This window comes from Babylonia areolata, chromosome 2, assembly GCF_041734735.1.
Source record: "Babylonia areolata isolate BAREFJ2019XMU chromosome 2, ASM4173473v1, whole genome shotgun sequence".
Taxonomy (NCBI): domain Eukaryota; kingdom Metazoa; phylum Mollusca; class Gastropoda; order Neogastropoda; family Buccinidae; genus Babylonia; species Babylonia areolata.
Genome location: NC_134877.1, coordinates 70,593,081 through 70,613,080, shown reverse-complemented (window position 1 = coordinate 70,613,080; position 20,000 = coordinate 70,593,081). Strand labels below are relative to the sequence as shown.

The window sequence follows — 20,000 nt, the reverse complement described above, 5'->3', positions numbered from 1 at the left end:
ATATGCTCTTTTTTCTTCATTTCTTTTATTTACTTACTTACATATTATTGTTGTTGTTGCTTTTTAGCCGTGATGGACGGTTGTTGTTTTTTTTCGTCTTCAGAGAAGGTGCGGTGATAAGAAACTCTTGGGAGAGCTGGACAGTACAAGGTCTTCAGAGAAGGTTCATTGATAATAATAATAATAATAATAACAGTAATAATAATAATAATGGTATTTATGTATCGCTGAATCTTGTGCAGAGACAAATCAAAGCGCTTTCGCACCAGTCATTCTCACGCATGCATAACTCTGAAACTGGAGAAACGAAAGACAAGGAAGAGGCAGGTAAGGGAGGCTATTTTGGGAAGAGGTGGGTTTTAAGGCCAGACTTGAAAGAGCTGAGTGTGGAGACTTAACGAATCGAAAGAGGAAGTTCATTCCAATTGCAAGGTCCACAGACAGAGAAAGAACGGCGGCCAACAGTCGAGTGTTTGAATCTGGGTATGCATAAACAGAGTGGATCCAAAGCCGATCGTAGTGAGCGAGATGGAGTGTAGAGGTGAAGGCAGCCGCAGAGATAGGAAGGAGCAGTTTTGTGAATACATCTATAACATAGAGTGCTGATCTTGTACTTTATTCGGTGTGAGACAGGGAGCCAGTGGAGATGTTGCAAAGAGGAGTGATGTGCTCAGATCTTTTCTTTCTGAGGACGAGTCGGGCAGTAGAGTTTTGTATGCGCTGAAGGGACTGAATGGATGAAGCAGGCAAACCAGACAGTAGAGAGTTACAGTGATCAAGGCGAGAGAGAATGAGAGAAACGACAAGTCTAGATGTTGCGTCAGTGGACAGATATTTCCGGACGGCACTGATGCGCCGCAGTTGACAGTAGCAGGACTGACATGTTTGACTGATATTTTTTTCATGGACAGTGTATTGTCAAGGACAACACCGAGGTTCCTGACTGACCTGGAAAGAAGGATGGATGTACTGCCAAGTTTGATTGTGTCAATTGTAATGGAAGACAGTTTTTGTTTAGTTCCTGTGATCATTGCTTCACTTTTGTCCGCGTTCAATTGTAACTTATTTCGAGTCATCCAGTTTTCATGTCCAGGAAGCAGTTGGATGTTTCTTGCAAGAGCAACAACAATTTTTCAGTCGTATCACTCTTCTGGAGTTGAGTGTCATCAGCATAAGAATTATGACTGATATTATGGCGGTTGATAATTTCAGCGAGAGGAGCAGTGTACAGTGTGAAGAGCACTGGGCCTAAACCAGATCCCTGTGGGACTCCATGTTCGATTTTAACGGGTTCAGATTGGAAATGATCAGCAATGACAGACTGGAATCGATCAGTGAGATCAGATTTGAACCAGTTGAGAACAGTGCCGTTGATGCCAAATGTAAAACGAAGACGGGAAAGAAGGATTGAATGGTCTATCGCGTCAAAGGCGGCTGACAAGTCGAGAAGAGTGAGAAGGGAAATTTTTCCTGAGTCGGACGCTATCAGTAGATTGTTCAGAATGTGGAGAGAATGGTTTCGGTGCTGTGGTCAGCGCGATAGGCAGACTGAAAAGGGTGGATGAGATTGTTGAAATAAAGGTGGTTGTTGAGCTGCTTCAGGACAGCTTTTTCAAGGAGTTTGGACATGAATGGAAGATTAGAAACTGGTCAATAGTTTTTCAAAATGTTTGCGTCAAGGTTGGGTTTCTTCAGAAGAGGCCGGACGATTGCAGTTCTGAAAGTGGATGGAAACGTTCCAATGAGAAGGGATGAGTTGAGAATATTGGTGATTGTGGGGAGAAGTAAGAAAGTTCATAAGAAACTCTAGGGAGAGCTGGACAGTACAAGGTCTTTAGAGAAGGTGCGGTGATAAGAAACTCTTGGGAGAGCTGGACAGTACAAGGTCTTCAGAGAAGCTGTCAGTCTGTGTGCATTGATATAAAAATTGACGTCTGTGTGTCTTATCAGTTGTTTCCCTTTTCTATGAGCCTGTGTGTCTTGTGAGTTGTTTCCCTTTATCTACTTGTTGGTGAAGTTGACAGAAGGCATGTGCCTGTCCTCTGGCTGTCCTTTGTTGCTGTATGTCGGCATGGATTTTGTTTGTGTGTGTTCTGCCAGGACATTGCTGTCTTTTTTTTTTTTTTTTTTTTTTTTTTTTTAAATTGTCTCACGTGTTCTGAACAATTGAAACGGTAGTGTGCGCATGCTTTGTGTGAGTAATAAAAACAACTTTGTCTCTTTTCTGTCTTGGGTAGGGAACGTTTTATAAATGCATATTTCAAATGTTTTCAATCGTTTATCAACCGTCTGCACCCCCGGATCAACAAGGGAGAGAATAGTTGTGTGTGACGAAGTTCTCAAACAACAAAACAGAGTAGAAAGGAACAAGGCAGCTGGTCCAGATGGTATTGAAACGATCATCCTCAGTTACTGTGCGGAACGACTTTATAGAATTCTAACCACGATTGTTACTCAGTCGTTGACCCCTTGTGTTGTCCCTGTCCCCGAGAAAACATCAGTAAAGTGCATGAATGACCTCCGCCCTGTGGCTCTAACAGGGGGAGGTGGGGGGCGGAGGGGGGGGGGGGGGGTAACGTGACCAAACGAGACAAAGGAGACAAAGACCGATTAGACAAACTTACGAGAAAAGCAGGCGGGGTGGTGGGCAGGAAACAGGGTAATTTTGACAACATTCACCCCAAAAACATAGCAGACAGATTTTTCACAAATTTGAATGACGGAACTCACCCTCTTTTCTCAGTCTTAATCAGCAAACGGGTAGACAGAAACGGTAGGTTTCGAGCACCCCATGCAAGAACAACACGGTACAACTGTTCTGTTATCCAGACAGCAATCCAAACACGCAACCTTGACTGGCAGCACACACATTACTGACATTTCTTTTGCTGCCATTTAATATGTGTGCAATACGAGATTTATGATTATAATGATTAACGTGTGCCATGGTTTCTTATTCAGAATCTCTTGTATCAATGTACGTGTTACTTTAGAACATATCTCTTTTACTTCATATTGCTTTCAATACCAACCTGCCATGTAATACTAAAGCTGCCATTTAACAATTCATAATGATTTTATTGAATAATTTCTTATTCTGAAATTGTGTTTCTTAACATTAATGTTATTTTACAAAGTCTGTGTGTGTGTGTGTGTGTAGGGGGTACCCGCTGTGTTGTATTTCTTACAACCTCTGTCACGTTGTGAGTGTGTTGACTTGATAATAATATTAATAATAATAATAATAATAATATTAATAATGGTATTTATATAGCTCTGAATCTTGTGCATAGACAAATCCAAGCGCTTTCGCACCAGTCATTCTCACGCACGTGTAACCCTAAAACTGGAGAAACTGAAGACAAGGAAGAGGCAGGGAAGGGAGGCTATTTTGGGAAGAGGTGGGTTTTAAGGCCCTTAGATGTCCTGGAAAAACGACGCACACACACACACAAAAATGTCCAGATTAAAACAAGGAAACCACAGATTCGACACAAAAAAGGCAGAGGCCAACACAGTGCAGCCAGTGGGCGCTAGGGCAGGTTACTCTTCAACATGGCTGTTGGCTGAGATATTGTGTGGGGGGAATGGCAAGCCGTGGATACACAATTCAATTTTCAAATGGGTGAATAAAGATTGTATTGTATTGTATTGCACAGAGAGAGAGAGGGGGGGGGGGGGGGAGTCAGACATACAGAGACAGACGGACAGAAACAGGCAGACAGGGACAGGAAGACAAACCGACAGACAGACACAAAGACAGACAGACAGAGACAGACAGACACAGAGACCATACAGACAGACAAAGAGAGAGACCACAGCCTCGCAACGAAGGAACACCCAAGTCACACTCCAGAAACCTGACTGTTTACAACGTGCTGATTTATTAGTACAACGAACGTTTTATGCCGGTCAAGTTGAACAAGTTGTGTGTACACAGATGCTTACAGCACATCTTTAACACTCCGAAATTCCATCAACATGGTGCTTTCGAGCCGATAATATGGCGTTAAGGAAATACATTTCAAATAACATTTCTGCATAATACACATTAATGTACAAACACGAACGGTAGGAACCCAGGTTCTCACCATAATATCGCAATATAAATTTGGATAATAATGACATATAACAAAAGCCACATAAATTCTATGTGTGTAGTTTTCAGTGCACAAAACAATGGACAATCAACTATAAACTTTGAATTTGCCTTTCTACATAATCCTAATTCACAGAAACACAGATTTGGGGAAAACTACCAGCGCTTCCATACATCGTCACAAGGAGCAAAAGGAATGGGGGGGGGGGGAACAGAGTGGATAAAGGTTAGTACACACATCAACAGTACAGGGATAAAGGTCAGTACACACATCAACAGTACAGGGATAAAGGTCAGTACACACATCAACAATACGGGGATAAAGGTCAGTACACACATCAACAATACAGGGATAAAGGTCAGTACACACATCAACAGTACAGGGATAAAGGTCAGTACACACATCAACAATACAGGGATAAAGGTCAGTACACACATCAACAATACAGGGATAAAGGTCAGTACACACATCAACAGTACAGGGGTAAAGGTTAGTACACACATCAACAGTACAGGGATAAAGGTCAGTACACACATCAACAGTACAGGGATAAAGGTCAGTACACACATCAACAATACATGGATAAAGGTCAGTACACACATCAACAATACAGGGATAAAGGTCAGTACACACATCAACAATACAGGGATAAAGGTCAGTACACACATCAACAATACAGGGATAAAGGTCAGTACACACATCAACAGTACAGGGATAAAGGTTAGTACACACATCAACAGTACATGGATAAAGGTCAGTACACACATCAACAGTACAGGGATAAAGGTCAGTACACACATCAACAATACATGGATAAAGGTCAGTACACACATCAACAATACAGGCATAAAGGTCAGTACACACATCAACAATACAGGGATAAAGGTCAGTACACACATCAACAATACAGGGATAAAGGTCGGTACACACATCAACAGTACAGGGATAAAGGTCAGTACACACATCAACAATACAGGGATAAAGGTTAGTACACACATCAACAGTACAGGGATAAAGGTCAGTACACACATCAACAATACAGGGATAAAGGTCAGTACACACATCAACAATACAGGGATAAAGGTCAGTACACACATCAACAATACAGGGATAAAGGTCACTACACACATCAACAATACATGGATAAAGGTCAGTACACACATCAACAATACAGGGATAAAGGTCAGTACACACATCAACAATACATGGATAAAGGTCAGTACACACATCAACAATACATGGATAAAGGTCAGTACACACTTCAACAGTACAGGGATAAAGGTCAGTACACACATCAACAGTACATGGATAAAGGTCAGTACACACATCAACAGTACAGGGATAAAGGTCAGTACACACATCAACAGTACAGGGATAAAGGTCAGTACACACATCAACAGTACAGGGATAAAGGTCAGTACACACATCAACAACACAGGGATAAAGGTTAGTACACACTTCAACAGTACAGGGATAAAGGTCAGTACACACATCAACAATACATGGATAAAGGTCAGTACACACATCAACAGTACAGGGATAAAGGTCAGTACACACATCAACAATACAGGGATAAAGGTCAGTACACACATCAACAGTACAGGGATAAAGGTCAGTACACACATCAACAGTACAGGGATAAAGGTCAGTACACACATCAACAATACAGGGATAAAGGTCCAGAGATAAAGGTCAGTACACACATCAACAATACAGGGATAAAGGTCAGTACACACATCAACAATACAGGGATAAAGGTCAGTACACACATCAACAATACAGGGATAAAGGTCAGTACACACATCAACAATACAGGGATAAACGCTTTGGATGAAAATACAAAAAGAAGACGAGAGAGAGGGGGGGGGGTGGGGAGTAGAGACAGAGAGGGAGTGGGGGGGGGGGGAGAGAAAGAGAGAGAGAGAGAGTGGGGGAGAGAGAAAAACAGAAAGGGGGAAGAAAGAGAGAGAGAGAGTAGGTGGGGAGAGAGAGACAGAGAGAGAGAGGGAGGTGGAGAGACAGAGAGAGACAGTGAGGGAGAGAGAGAGACAGAGAGAGGGGGGGCAGGAGAGAGAGAATGTGTAGGGGGGAGAGAGAGACAGAAAGAGAGAGAGAGGGGAGAGACAGAGAGAGTTGGGGAGAGAGAGACAGAGGGAGTGAGGGTGGCGGTGGAGAGAGAGAGGGGGGGAGAGAGAGAGAGAGTGGGAGAGAGAGAGAGAGAGAGAGAGAGAGAGAGAGAGAGAGAGAGAGAGAATAGGGTGGGGGAGAGAGACACAGAGAGAGAGGTGAGGGGGTGGAGAGACAGAGAGTGGGAGAGAGAGAAAGAGAGAGAGGGAGGTGGAGAGACAGAGAGAGGGGGGGAGCAGAGACAGAGAGAGAGAGTGGGGAGGCAGAGAGAGTGTGGGGGGAGAGAGAGTGTGTGTGTGGGGAGAGAGAGGCAGAGAGAGGGGAGAGAGAGACACACAGAGAGAGGGGGGAGAGAGAAAGAAACAGAGACAGAGAGAGAGGGGGGAGAGAGAGGGAGAGCGGGAAGAGACAGAGAGAGAGGGGAGAGAGAGAGACAGAGAGGGGGAAGAGAGAGACAGAGAGAGAAGGAGTGACAGATGAGAGACACAGAGGGGAGAGAGAGAGACAGAGAGAGAGAGGGAGAGACAGACAAACAAAGAGACAGACAGACAGAGAGACAGATCCAATTTGTCCCTCATCAGTTCTCTCTTTCATCCTTTCACTCCCTCACCCAAGGCTGGGTTGAAAAAAGCATTTACATTTCCTTAAATGCTAATACACTGGTTAAACTGATTCACCTGTCTGTCTGTCTGTCTGTCTGTCTGTCTCTTTGTCTGTCTGTGTCTGTCTCTTTGTCTGTCTGTCTGTCTGTCTGTCTGTCTGTCTGTCGGTCGGTGTCTTTCAATCCTTCTAATGACGAGATGTATTCACGACCACTGAACAGGGTCTTCATCAACAACCTGTTGAAGTGTCCCTGCTTTTTGCGACACAAGTGAAAAGAAGAGAAAAAAAGGAGGGGGGCGGGGGACAGAAACAGGAAAAAGAAAAAGAAATAGGAAACAACAACAACAACAACAACAACAACACACACACACACACACACACACACACACACAAGGAAAACTACATCGTGGGGGAGGCCTACTGGTGACATTGCACTAATGTGACGTTGTTTGTTTGTTTGTTTGTTCTCCCGGGTATGGAGGACATGGGGGAGGGGCGGCCAGGGGGCAATGGATGAAACCTGTGACAACATGGGAGGAGACAGAAGGGCGGGGAGGGGTGGGGGTGGGAGACAGGAGAGAGGAAGGAAGGGGGGGGGGGTCGGTTCCGGGAGGCAGAAGAGGAAAGTGGGGAGAAGCAGCCATGACTTTCCCTTCCTAGCGGAGTCACAGCGTGCCAGCTGCCCAGTCTGATGAGACGACAGCACACAACGCCTCATTGTGTCAAACCAACATCTACACAGCTGTACAGGTGACGTCAGCACACAACGCCTCATTGTGTCACAGCTGTACAGGTGACGACAGCACACAACGCCTCATTGTGTCACAGCTGTACAGGTGACGTCAGCACACAACGCCTCATTGTGTCACAGCTGTACAGGTGACGACAGCACACAACGCCTCATTGTGTCAAACCAACGTCTGCACAGCTGTACAGGTGACGTCAGCACACAACGCCTCATTGTGTCAAACCAACATCTACACAGCTGTACAGGTGACGTCAGCACACAACGCCTCATTGTGTCACAGCTGTACAGGTGACGACAGCACACAACGCCTCATTGTGTCAAACCAACGTCTGCACAGCTGTACAGGTGACGTCAGCACACAACGCCTCATTGTGTCACAGCTGTACAGGTGACGTCAGCACACAACGCCTCATTGTGTCACAGCTGTACAGGTGACGTCAGCACACAACGCCTCATTGTGTCAAACCAACGTCTGCACAGCTGTACAGGTGACGTCAGCACACAACGCCTCATTGTGTCAAACCAACGTCTGCACAGCTGTACAGGTGACGTCAGCACACAACGCCTCATTGTGTCAAACCAACGTCTGCACAGCTGTACAGGTGACGTCAGCACACAACGCCTCATTGTGTCAAACCAACGTCTGCACAGCTGTACGGGTGACGTCAGCACACAACGCCTCATTGTGTCAAACCAACGTCTGCACAGCTGTACAGGTGACGTCAGCACACAACGCCTCATTGTGTCAAACCAACGTCTGCACAGCTGTATAGGTGACGTCAGCACACAACGCCTCATTGTGTCAAACCAACGTCTGCACAGCTGTACAGGTGACGTCAGCACACAACGCCTCATTGTGTCAAACCAACGTCTGCACAGCTGTACAGGTGACGTCAGCACACAACGCCTCATCGTGTCAAACCAACGTCTGCACAGCTGTGGAGGTGACGTCAACGGAAGAATGGGGATGGTGTGGAGGGGGGAGGGTGCAGGGGGGGGGGGGACAAATAGTGAAAGACGTTGGATCCATGTCCAGAAACGATGGACGAGAGAGGGGGAGAGAACAGAACACACACACACACACACACACACACACACACACACACACACATGACCCTCTGTGGTCCTCGATTTAAACCTGTGGAATGTTTAATCCGCGAAATCCACCATGTCATACTTGTATCAAGAAACCATCGCGAGCCAACAGCACCTGCACAACGATAATTGGTTAACTCCAAAACAGGTGACACACCTCCAGTGCCAGTCAGAGATGGTTGGGCCAGCATGGAGATAAACACCTGGCAAATCAGTGTTCCGTGACACCTGGGTCACACATACAAACAGTATTTTACTTCGTTTCTTGAAATCGACAACCGAGTTCCACCGGTATTATTCTTTGACAAGTCGGAGAAACACATTTTGTCGCATAAATTCTGTATTTAATTACACGGATTCAACCGATTCTCCTCTGAAGAGTAAACTTGGAAGCTGCATACTGCTATAAACGTCGGAGTACATTTTCAATACACAAAAAGGTTGAACAAGACAAAATAAATCATTCTGCAAGGTCCTAAACTGTTGCATAATGCAGTCCATATACAGTGAGTACTGTTAGGGGTGGATACAAGATTCTGAATCATTGGTTGACACGGAACATGCAAACATTTCTCTATACTTCCTCTCTCTCTCTCTCTGTATGCACGTGCGCGTGCGTGCGTGCGTGCGCGCGCGCGCGTGTGTGTGTGTGTGTTACTGTGTGTATGTGTGTTCGTGCGCGAACACGCCTCCTTCCTCATTTTTTTCCTCGCTATAATGCACTATCTTCAAGTTACATCTCTCTCTCTCTCTCATTCTTACCCCCTTCTCTCCAGGAATCGCTCTCTTTTCTCTTTCATCTCTTTTACTGACCCAAAGTCAACTGTAAATATTGTGATATTCATGGTATATGGAGTAACTGAACAGACACGACGATCTTTGAGGGGTACACCTTGGAGACTCCTCTCTGGGGTCAGAGACTGGGACCGACGGAACAGAAAAACAACAACAGCAACAAAATGATTGCAAACATTATTAAACCACTGTACACAACACAACACAAACTTCAGTATAAGTCGCCATTCTCAAAGACAGCCACAGCAATGATTGTGACTTTACACACACACACACACACACACACACACACACACACACACACAATCTGTACTCTCAAATGAATGACGTCTTGTACGACCTTCCGTCTGAGCACAAATCAATAATCACATCTTGAAACACGTTGAAACCCACACGTTTCTCAAAGCAACACAATGACAGGTTGTGGAATCACATGCAGATCCACCATCCATGTTCCTCAGTGAAAGTCACAAATGTGCGCCAGAGCGTGTGTATGAAACACAAGTTTCCCACCACTACCGTTACTTCAGAAACCATGGTCCAGTTGTTGATATGTCTGTCTCTTTAAACAGGATGGTGACGGAAAATGGGAGTTTTCTGTCTTCCTTTACTTTTCCCCCAAACTACACTGCATCTTCTTTCCTTCCTACCAAGGACACACTGTCAGACACCTCAGCTCACACACCTTCACAACTGGTCTGTCAGAGTCCAAAACACGTCCAGCGAGGTCAGTAGAAGAGGTTGACTCCAATTTCACTTGTCAGTTTCAGTTTCAAAGGGCGCGGACTGACCCATGCATGCTGCACCACATCTGAAAGGAGGAGGAGGGAGAACAGGCAGACCCCATGACAACCACGTGCCGTCTCCGCCAGATGACTGTTCATGAACGTCGAGGTAGCTCAACACTGGGTCAGTGCAGGAGGCAGGTGGAATGAGGGCATCAAATGGCCAGCTGTCGTCAGTGTCAGCTTCACCTTCAGTTTCAAGCTGGTGTCAAAGCGTGCTGACTGACCCATAATCGCTACGGCACATTTTCTATAAAAAAAACAAAAAAACAAAAAAAAACAAAAAACAAACAAACAAACATGAAAACATTGACACATCACATAATGACCATGCCAAGTATATTGCTAGACAAGCTAGAAACATTTGGCGGCCATTTTATGATGAATACACATCATGGCTGGTGAAACAAAATCCATGCCATGTTTAGATGCCAGACGTGAGAAAGGTTCCTTGTCCAGCCAGCTTCCTTCCGCTGCCAACAGTCTGGAAGACCAGGTGAGAATGGTCCTCATCATGTCTACAAACATCCGAAGTGCCAGCACCATCAGCATCAAGTAAATGGGTGTGATTCAAACGTCTGCCTGTACCATGGCGTTGTGGCGTTCTAACACAGAAGTGGTAAAACACCTGTCCATAAACCGAACCTCAAAGGCACGCGAGACTGTCCAAATATGTCTGCACACTTTGTCGAAATAATGTGCATCTGTATTTCTGACCGATGCTTGCTTCCTGGATGTACTGAAAATATTCACTGAAGCATTGAAAGTCTGTGTCCTCAGGGAAAAACCAACACCACGGAGCAGTCTTTGTAATTCCCAAAGGAAATCTGTATCCTTACTGGGTTGTCTCTGCCTCGTTGACGAAAATACTGGCATCACTGGTCGCCGACGAAAGCGAAAACCATGTCTGTCTGTCTGGGGAAATGACGGGCAGAGGTCACAACATGGCGGACAGGACGCGGAAGTGCGCATGCCCAGAAGCCTGCAGCACGCGCTCAATGCTCACTGGCTGTTGGAGGCCCACCTGGTGTCACGGACCGGAACCTGTTACACAACACACACACACACACACACACACACACACACACGCACACAAACACACACACACACACACACACAGAAGAAGTCAGGACTGTCATTAAATGTTCACTTGTGATGATGATATACAATATGTATATAAAAAAAGGAAATCAGAAGAAGAACAGGGTCTATATGTGAGCAAATCATAAGCAGTTTCGTGGGGTTTTTTGTTTGATTTGTTTTTCTTTTTTTTTCTCACCCAGAATTAATTACAGTTCTCTACATTGGTGTTATCCTCCTCCTCTTCCTCCTCCTCCTCCTCGTCTTCTTCTTCTTCTTCTTCTTCTTCTTCTTCTTCTTCATACAACATCAACGGTATCGTCACTGTTGTTTCCATTTTCTGTTCTTTCTGTTTCTCTCCTTCTCCTCGTTCTTTTCTGTTTCTCCTGATTTCACAAGTGGGCACAGTACTCAGAGACAGACAGACAGATAGACAGACAGACAGTCATACAGAGTCGCAGGATGAGCGCCAGGTTCCTGTGTTAAGATTGGTGATGGGGACAAGGACACACTGAAGATGTCTGTGTAATGAGGATTGGTGATGAGGACAAGGAGGGATGGCTGTGTAATGAGGATTGGTGATGAGGACAAGGACACACTGAAGATAGGACACACTGAAGATGTCTGTGTAATGAAGATTGGTGATGAGGACAAGGACACACTGAAGATGTCTGTGTAATGAGGATTGGTGATGAGGACAAGGAGGGATGGCTGTGTAATGAGGATTGGTGATGAGGACAAGGACACACTGAAGATGTCTGTGTAATGAGGATTGGTGATGGGGACAAGGACACACTGAAGATGTCTGTGTAATGAAGATTGGTGATGAGGACAAGGACACACTGAAGATGTCTGTGTAATGAAGACTGGTGATGAGGACAAGGACACACTGAAGATGTCTGTGTAATGAAGATTGGTGATGGGGACAAGGACACACTGAAGATGTCTGTGTAATGAAGATTGGTGATGGGGACAAGGACACACTGAAGATGTCTGTGTAATGAAGATTGGTGATGAGGACAAGGACACACTGAAGATGTCTGTGTAATGAAGACTGGTGATGAGGACAAGGACACACTGAAGATGTCTGTGTAATGAAGATTGGTGATGGGGACAAGGACACACTGAAGATGTCTGTGTAATGAAGATTGGTGATGAGGACAAGGACACACTGAAGATGTCTGTGTAATGAAGATTGGTGATGAGGACAAGGACACACTGAAGATGTCTGTGTAATGAAGATTGGTGATGAGGACAAGGACACACTGAAGATGTCTGTGTAATGAAGATTGGTGATGAGGACAAGGACACACTGAAGATGTCTGTGTAATGAAGATTGGTGATGGGGACAAGGACACACTGAAGATGTCTGTGTAATGAAGATTGGTGATGAGGACAAGGACACACTGAAGATGTCTGTGTAATGAGGATTGGTGATGGGGACAAGGACACACTGAAGATGTCTGTGTAATGAAGATTGGTGATGAGGACAAGGACACACTGAAGATGTCTGTGTAATGAAGATTGGTGATGAGGACAAGGACACACTGAAGATGGCTGTGTAATGAGGATTGGTGATGAGGACAAGGACACACTGAAGATGTCTGTGTAATGAGGATTGGTGATGAGGACAGGGAGGGGTGGCTGTGTAATGAGGATTGGTGATGAGGACAAGGAGAGGTGGCTGTGTAATGAGGATTGGTGATGAGGACAAGGAGAGGTGGCTGTGTAATGAGGATTGGTGATGAGGACAAGGAGAGGTGGCTGTGTAATGAGGATTGGTGATGAGGACAGGGAGAGGTGGCTGTGTAATGAGGATTGGTGATGAGGACAGGGAGGGGTGGCTGTGTAATGATTGGTGATGAGGACAGGGAGGGGTGGCTGTGTAATGATTGGTGATGAGGACAGGGAGGGATGGCTGTGTAATGATTGGTGATGAGGACAGGGAGGGGTGGCTGTGTAATGATTGGTGATGAGGACAGGGAGAGGTGGCTGTGTAATGAGGATTGGTGATGAGGACAGGGAGGGGTGGCTGTGTAATGATTGGTGATGAGGACAGGGAGAGGTGGCTGTGTAATGATTGGTGATGAGGACAGGGAGGGGTGGCTGTGTAATGATTGGTGATGAGGACAGGGAGGGGTGGCTGTGTAATGAGGATTGGTGATGAGGACAGGGAGAGGTGGCTGTGTAATGATTGGTGATGAGGACAGGGAGGGGTGGCTGTGTAATGATTGGTGATGAGGACAGGGAGGGTGGCTGTGTAATGATTGGTGATGAGGACAGGGAGAGGTGGCTGTGTAATGATTGGTGATGAGGACAGGGAGAGGTGACTGTGTAATGATTGGTGATGAGGACAGGGAGGGGTGGCTGTGTAATGAGGACTGGTGATGAGGACAGGGAGAGGTGGCTGTGTAATGAGGATTGGTGATGAGGACAGGGAGAGGTGGCTGTGTAATGAGGACTGGTGATGAGGACAGGGAGAGGTGGCTGTGTAATGAGGACTGGTGATGAGGACAGGGAGAGGTGGCTGTGTAATGATTGGTGATGAGGACAGGGAGAGGTGGCTGTGTAATGATTGGTGATGAGGACAGGGAGAGGTGGCTGTGTAATGATTGGTGATGAGGACAGGGAGGGGTGGCTGTGTAATGAGGATTGGTGATGAGGACAGGGAGGGGTGGCTGTGTAATGAGGATTGGTGATGAGGACAGGGAGGGGTGGCTGTGTAATGAGGACTGGTGATGAGGACAGGGAGGGGTGGCTGTGTAATGAGGACTGGTGATGAGGACAGGGAGAGGTGGCTGTGTAATGAGGACTGGTGATGAGGACAGGGAGGGGTGGCTGTGTAATGAGGATTGGTGATGAGGACAGGGAGGGGTGGCTGTGTAATGAGGATTGGTGATGAGGACAGGGAGGGGTGGCTGTGTAATGAGGATTGGTGATGAGGACAGGGAGGGGTGGCTGTGTAATGATTGGTGATGAGGACAGGGAGGGGTGGCTGTGTAATGAGGATTGGTGATGAGGACAGGGAGGGGTGGCTGTGTAATGAGGATTGGTGATGAGGACAGGGAGGGGTGGCTGTGTAATGAGGATTGGTGATGAGGACAGGACAGAGCCAGTGACTGAAGAGGAAGCGGTACTCGAGGCGTTTTCCTTGAAGCGATGTGCGTGTTAATGCAGCAGATTCTCTAATCAGTTCTGATAATCATGATAACCATGTTCTCCCCCTGCCCTGTCTCACCGTTTTCAGCCCAGCAATACCGCCCACAGACCGGATGGCGATCATCAACTCTTCCCGGGGGTCCAGCTGAGACTGCAACCGTGATGTCACCGGCTGCGTCATCACCTTCTTCCCCGTCGTGGGTCGGGCCACGCTACGAGAGGGGGCGGGGGCGGGGGGAGGAGGAGGGGGAGGCGGGGTCACGGTGACCTGCGGCGTCTGGGAGGAAACAAGCCGCGGAGATCCTGAGCTGCCCTGTTGCTGCTGTTCTTTTTGTTGCTGTTGCTGCAGGGTGAGGGCCTGCATGGACTTCTGCAGCTGTTCCATCATCTGCTGCTGCATCTGCATCTGCATCTGCAGCGTCCTGAGCGTGTCGTCGGGCGCCGCTCCCCCTCCGGAGCTGCCCCCTCCCTGTGTGGCCAGCAGGGTCTGGTTGTGCTGCAGCTGCTGCTGCCACTCCGCCATCTGCCGCTGGAGGGCGCTGTACTGCTGCTGCAGCTCCCCGCCCTGCGCCGCCTCCCTACCCTCAGCCGTCCTGGGACTGCCCCGCTCCTCGGCCTCCTCCCGGGATCCATCACAAGGCGTCCCGGAGAGGCTCGCCCCGCCCATGATGGTCAGCTTGGCAGAGCTGCGGTACCTGCCGCCTGTGGGAGTGGGGAAGGAAGATGTGGGCCCTTCCTCAGGGGTCCTGGCGGGGGAGTCTTGTGACACACACGGGGCGGTGGAGGGAAGGGAGGCCAAGGTGCCTGTGGCAGTGTGGGAGGAGGGGAGGTGGGCCGAGGAGGAGGGGGAGTGGCGCGCGGGTTGCACGTGACCGTGGTCCGACACGTAGGCCAGGTGGAGGTGGGAACGCTGGGGGGACCCCCCTCCACCACCACCACCGGCCCCCTCCTTCCCCGTGTCGTCCTCCTCGTGGGGGAGCGTCCTGGGCCGGGTGTACCTCTTGGGGCGGAGCGGTACCAGGCTGAGGCTGCTCAGGTCCTCCACCGTCAGCACGAACTCCTCCCGAGCTGCCGGGGGCTGGGGGCCGGGGGGCTGACTCTCCTCACCCCCCACCGCCACCTCCAGATGCTGACGTTGCTGATGCCTGCCAGTGAGGCGTTCCGGTTCCGCCTTCTGCACCACGTCCCTGGGACTGTCTGCAGCCGATGTCTCCCCGTCTCTCTCCCCGTCTCTCCCCCCGTCTCTCTCCCCGTCTCTCTCCCCGTCTCTCCCCCCGTCTCTCTCCCTGTTCTCCACTCCCCGCCAGCTCCCACAGGACTCGTTCTGCACACGGCTCTTCTCCTTCTCCTCCGACACCTTGACGGCCGCCCTGAAGTCCAGGCCCCCAGGACCAACAGGAACGATGTACTCCTCTGTCACCGTCACTACCTCCTCCTTCTCCTCCTCTCTTTTCTCTTCCTCAGCCTCCTCTCTGTTCTCCTCCTCCTCCTCCTCTCTTTTCTCCATCTTCTCCTCCTCCTCCTCCTTGGTCTGGAACTGTAGGGGAGGAGGGACGGTCTCCAGGGGAGCGGAGATCTCTTCAGTCATGACGAAGGCGTTGCCCGTCACCTCCTCCTCGGCCTCTTCCCCAGGCAGGGGGGTGGCCCAGGGGCGATGTTCAGGACCGTCCTGGCTGCCTTGCTGGACGTGTTCCTGAAGCCTCTCTTGATGGACAACGCGGTGCTCTGCCTCGTGCTCCTCTTCCCCAGACAGCGGGGGTCCAAGAGGGGGGAGGGACGTGAGGGAGGGGGTGGGGGGTGGGGGCAGGGGGGCAGGGAGGTCAGAGAGGTCATCACTGCTGGACCGTCCGCTGTCCTCCGCCTCACTGCTGGCCTCTTCTGTGTGCGCGCGCACACACACACACACACACACACACACACACACACACACACACACACACACAACACGTGTATACATCCATTAATGCACGAACACACACCATGCAATACTACTGTAAAACACTACAAATAACTGGACACATATCAAATTTGATATTCGCGTGCGTGCGTGCGTGCGTGCGTGAGTGCGTGCGTGAGTGTGTGCGTGAGTGTGTGTGTGTGTGTGTGTGTGTGTGTGTGTAGTTGCTAGGACACGCACACGCCTATAATAATGCATATGTATGCAAGAGCGTGTGCCTGTGTGGGCATGGTGTGCTGTCTTCTCTTCAGTCCCACCCTCCCCTCCCTCAACTCCCGCCTTGAACATCATCTGTGAAAATATTGCATGCCGTGCCTCTTGTCATACTTCATTCATTACCTCTGGTAATCAACAAATGATAATAAAGCTCAGCACTTCTCCAGCGCTTTTTGGTTTTGTTGTTGCTGCTGTTGTTGTTGCTCTCTGAAATGGAGTTCAAAGCGCTTATAAATGTAAAAAAAACAAAAACAATTGACTAAAATACAAAATAATCAAAGGAATCAATTAAAACAGCCATTACAAAAAGAAATCATAACACCACTCGTCCAACTGACCTGCACGCACACACACACACACACACACACACACACACACACACACACACACTCACTGGCCACAGGTGAGTTCCTGAGAGAGGCCGGTGCCAGCGACACGTTGTCCTCCCCCACCACCGTCCCCTTGTCGGCGTAGCGGCGCAGCTCAGACCCACGCGGCGTGTACTCCTCTGGAGGGGGCTCTACCGGCGGCGGGGGCGGGATGAACTCACAGGGCCTGGAGGACCTGCCCACCACACCCACCACCTCCTCCTCCACACCCTCGCTCACCACTGAGGCCGTTTCCATCATCATCATCTCGCTCCTCTCGCTATCTTCGTCGCCGTTGGGGATGTTGTGGATGTTGATGGTGGAGGCACGGCGAGGCTCCTCGTCGAAGACGACACTGTTGAGGATGTCGTCCAGGTCAAAGGCTTCCTTGGAGTCGGAGTCGGTGGTGGTGGTGGTGGTGGTGGCTTCTGCAGCTGTTGCCTCGTTGGTCCGTGGTATGTCTGCCGACCTGTCTGTGTCTGTCCCTGTGTCAGATTCTAGGAGAAAAAAGACAAAAGTACATCAGGGTTTATGTGGTGTTATCATTCACAGAGGTTGTGATGAAGGATACATGTTAAAGGAGGTCTGTGTGGTGTTATCACTCACACAGGTTGTGATGAAGGATACAGGTTAAAGGAGGTCTGTGTGGTGTTATCACTCACACAGGTTGTGATGAAGGATACAGGTTAACTCACTCAGTACGGCCAGTCCTCTATTCTCCTCTACACAGACCCCTCGGATGTCCAGTGGGTGTCTGAATGACCCAACCTTTAGCTTCCGTCGTCAGAATTGTGGTATCTTTGTTAACATTCACCTCTTCAGTATAAGAGCCTTCCGCTTGCAATATTTTGATGATGGTAATTGGGGTGAAACGCTGTTAACGTCATCTCTTTCGCCGTTCGTATGGAGAGAGTTAAAGGAGGTCTGTGTGGTGTTATCACTCACATAGGTTGTGATGAAGGATACAGGTTAAAGGAGGTCTGTGTGGTGTTATCACTCACACAGGTTGTGATGAAGGATACATGTTAAAGGAGGTCTGTGTGGTGTTATCATTCACACAGGTTGTGATGAAGGGTACAGGTTAAAGGAGGTCTGTGTGGTGTTATCACTCACACAGGTTGTGATGAAGGATACATGTTAAAGGAGGTCTGTGTGGTGTTATCACTCACACAGGTTGTGATGAAGGATACAGGTTAAAGGAGGTCTGTGTGGTGTTATCACTCACACAGGTTGTGATGAAGGATACAGGTTAAAGGAGGTCTGTGTGGTGTTATCACTCACACAGGTTGTGATGAAGGATACATGTTAAAGGAGGTCTGTGTGGTGTTATCACTCACACAGGTTGTGATGAAGGATACAGGTTAAAGGAGGTCTGTGTGGTGTTATCACTCACATAGGTTGTGATGAAGGATACAGGTTAAAGGAGGTCTGTGTGGTGTTATCACTCACACAGGTTGTGATGAAGGATACAGGTTAAAGGAGGTCTGTGTGGTGTTATCACTCACATAGGTTGTGATGAAGGATGAACGTTAAAGGAGGTCTGTGTGGTGTTATCACTCACAGAGGGGCAGTCTACAGAAAAATGAAGAAAAAGAAGAACACAAACAACAACAACAACAACAACAACAAGATAAAGGAAACACTACCTTCCAAAAAGTCCAGGTTGAGCCTGAGAGAGGCTGCAGTGTCCAATCCATGCTGTTCTTGAGGCACACGGTCACTTTCCCCCCTAACTTCCACCGCCACCTTCTCCTCCTTCACCTCCACCTCCTCCTCCTCCACCTCCTCTGTGGCCGCCTGAGGGGGAGGGGGACGGGGAGGGGGAACCTGACGGGCCCCTGATGACGGCGTGGTTGACGTGGTGGCCGTGGTGAGGTCAGTGTCACCTGACGTCATGGCCGTGGTGAGGTCAGTGTCACCTGACGTCATGGCCGTGGTGAGGTCAGTCTCACCTGACGTCATGGCCGTGGTGAGGTCAGTGTCATCTGTGCACTCCTTCCTCTGCTCTTCTTCCGGGGCTGCATCACAGACACACAGAGAGTCTCACACACACACACACACACACACACACACACACACACACAGATAAGTCGATAAGCAAAGTGAGAGCTGTATTATGAATGGTTTCTCTATTGCAATAGGCAATCACTTACAGCTTAGTCTTTTGTAAAGGACTATGACTCAAACAAGGAGGCAACATTGCACTGGCTCTTAGTGCTGCAGCTTTGGGGGCTAGGTGGCCTTTGGGAACCATCCCAACGCTGACTGTCTTAAAACCCTCTTGGCCGAGAGAGTGGGGATGTAACTTGGGCAAGACACTCTCCACTATAATCAAATTCCAGCCCGGATAGTCGGGAGAGCAGTTACCTCCTCTGCTGCTTTGATGGTTCTCGTCGAAAACGACTATCATACGTATCCATATATATTCCAAAACAACATACATGTATATACATACATAGCTGCTATTTCGGGGAGGGGGGCGGGGGGGAGGCGGGAGAGAGAGAGAGAGAGAGAGAGAGAGAGAGACAGAGAGAGACAGAGAGAGACAGAGACACAGACAGAGACACAGAGAGAGAGAGAGAGAGAGAGAGACAGAGAGAGAGAGAGAGAATAAGGCGTGTTGGGTTTTTTGTATGTTTGTTTGTTTTCTGGTTTTTTTTGGTATGGGGAATGCGTATCCGTCCAATCAATCTGATAATATAAGAATTACCATTACTAGTTAATTTTTAGTTACTGATGCATAAAATTCATTATCCCCCTCCCACCCACCTACCCTACACGATAAATCATATGATCTGACTTACGTGGAGAAGTTGCATTAAAAAAAAAAATGCTGTACTAACAACAAAGGAAAACTGTACACATCATTATGTCAGAAAGAAAGCCATGAAAACATGGAAAATGCACAACAGTCTTCTGCGGAACATCTATCATGAACTGTGTCTGCCATGACATCGATGCTGGTAC

The 20,000-nt window shown here is 48.2% G+C and overlaps 2 protein-coding genes across 7 annotated transcripts in view; one reads left to right on the top strand and one right to left on the bottom strand.

Annotated features, from left to right (window-relative positions):
• The first annotated feature begins 3,867 nt into the window (after positions 1 to 3,867).
• LOC143278338 (uncharacterized) lies at positions 3,868 to 10,812 on the top strand. The gene is made up of 6 exons (XM_076583260.1): positions 3,868 to 4,886; positions 5,019 to 5,777; positions 7,491 to 7,623; positions 7,702 to 7,866; positions 7,959 to 8,522; positions 10,682 to 10,812. Exons 1-6 carry the CDS (start codon positions 4,122 to 4,124, stop codon positions 10,810 to 10,812), a joined length of 2,517 nt encoding a protein of 838 aa, XP_076439375.1. The 5' UTR covers positions 3,868 to 4,121.
• LOC143276742 (uncharacterized) overlaps positions 9,788 to 20,000 on the bottom strand; it is a 112,047-nt gene continuing 101,834 nt past the window's right edge. For 2 of the 6 annotated variants that reach the window (XM_076581404.1, XM_076581405.1), the window contains exons 7-10: positions 18,680 to 19,051; positions 17,060 to 17,530; positions 14,572 to 16,370; positions 9,791 to 11,297 (exon numbers count right to left, since the gene is read on the bottom strand). In XM_076581404.1, coding sequence (XP_076437519.1) covers positions 11,256 to 11,297; positions 14,572 to 16,370; positions 17,060 to 17,530; positions 18,680 to 19,051 — 2,684 coding nt within the window. In that variant the 3' untranslated portion in view covers positions 9,791 to 11,255. Of the gene's footprint in view, positions 11,298 to 14,571; positions 16,371 to 17,059; positions 17,531 to 18,679; positions 19,052 to 20,000 lie in introns of all 6 variants that reach the window. The other 4 variants (XM_076581419.1, XM_076581428.1, XM_076581412.1 and 1 more) reach the window with 3 other exon arrangements.

What these genes read in the sequence shown, in the direction of transcription:
- LOC143278338 (XM_076583260.1), top strand. Translation starts at nt 4,122, where the DNA reads ATGACATATAACAAAAGCCACATAAATTCTATGTGTGTAGTTTTCAGT. An exon ending in TCAACAGTACAGGGATAAAG is followed by an intron (nt 4,887 to 5,018) that starts GTCAGTACACAC and finishes ACAGGGATAAAG; the next exon opens with GTCGGTACACACATCAACAG. An exon ending in ACGTCTGCACAGCTGTGGAG is followed by an intron (nt 8,523 to 10,681) that starts GTGACGTCAACG and finishes TGCCATGTTTAG; the next exon opens with ATGCCAGACGTGAGAAAGGT.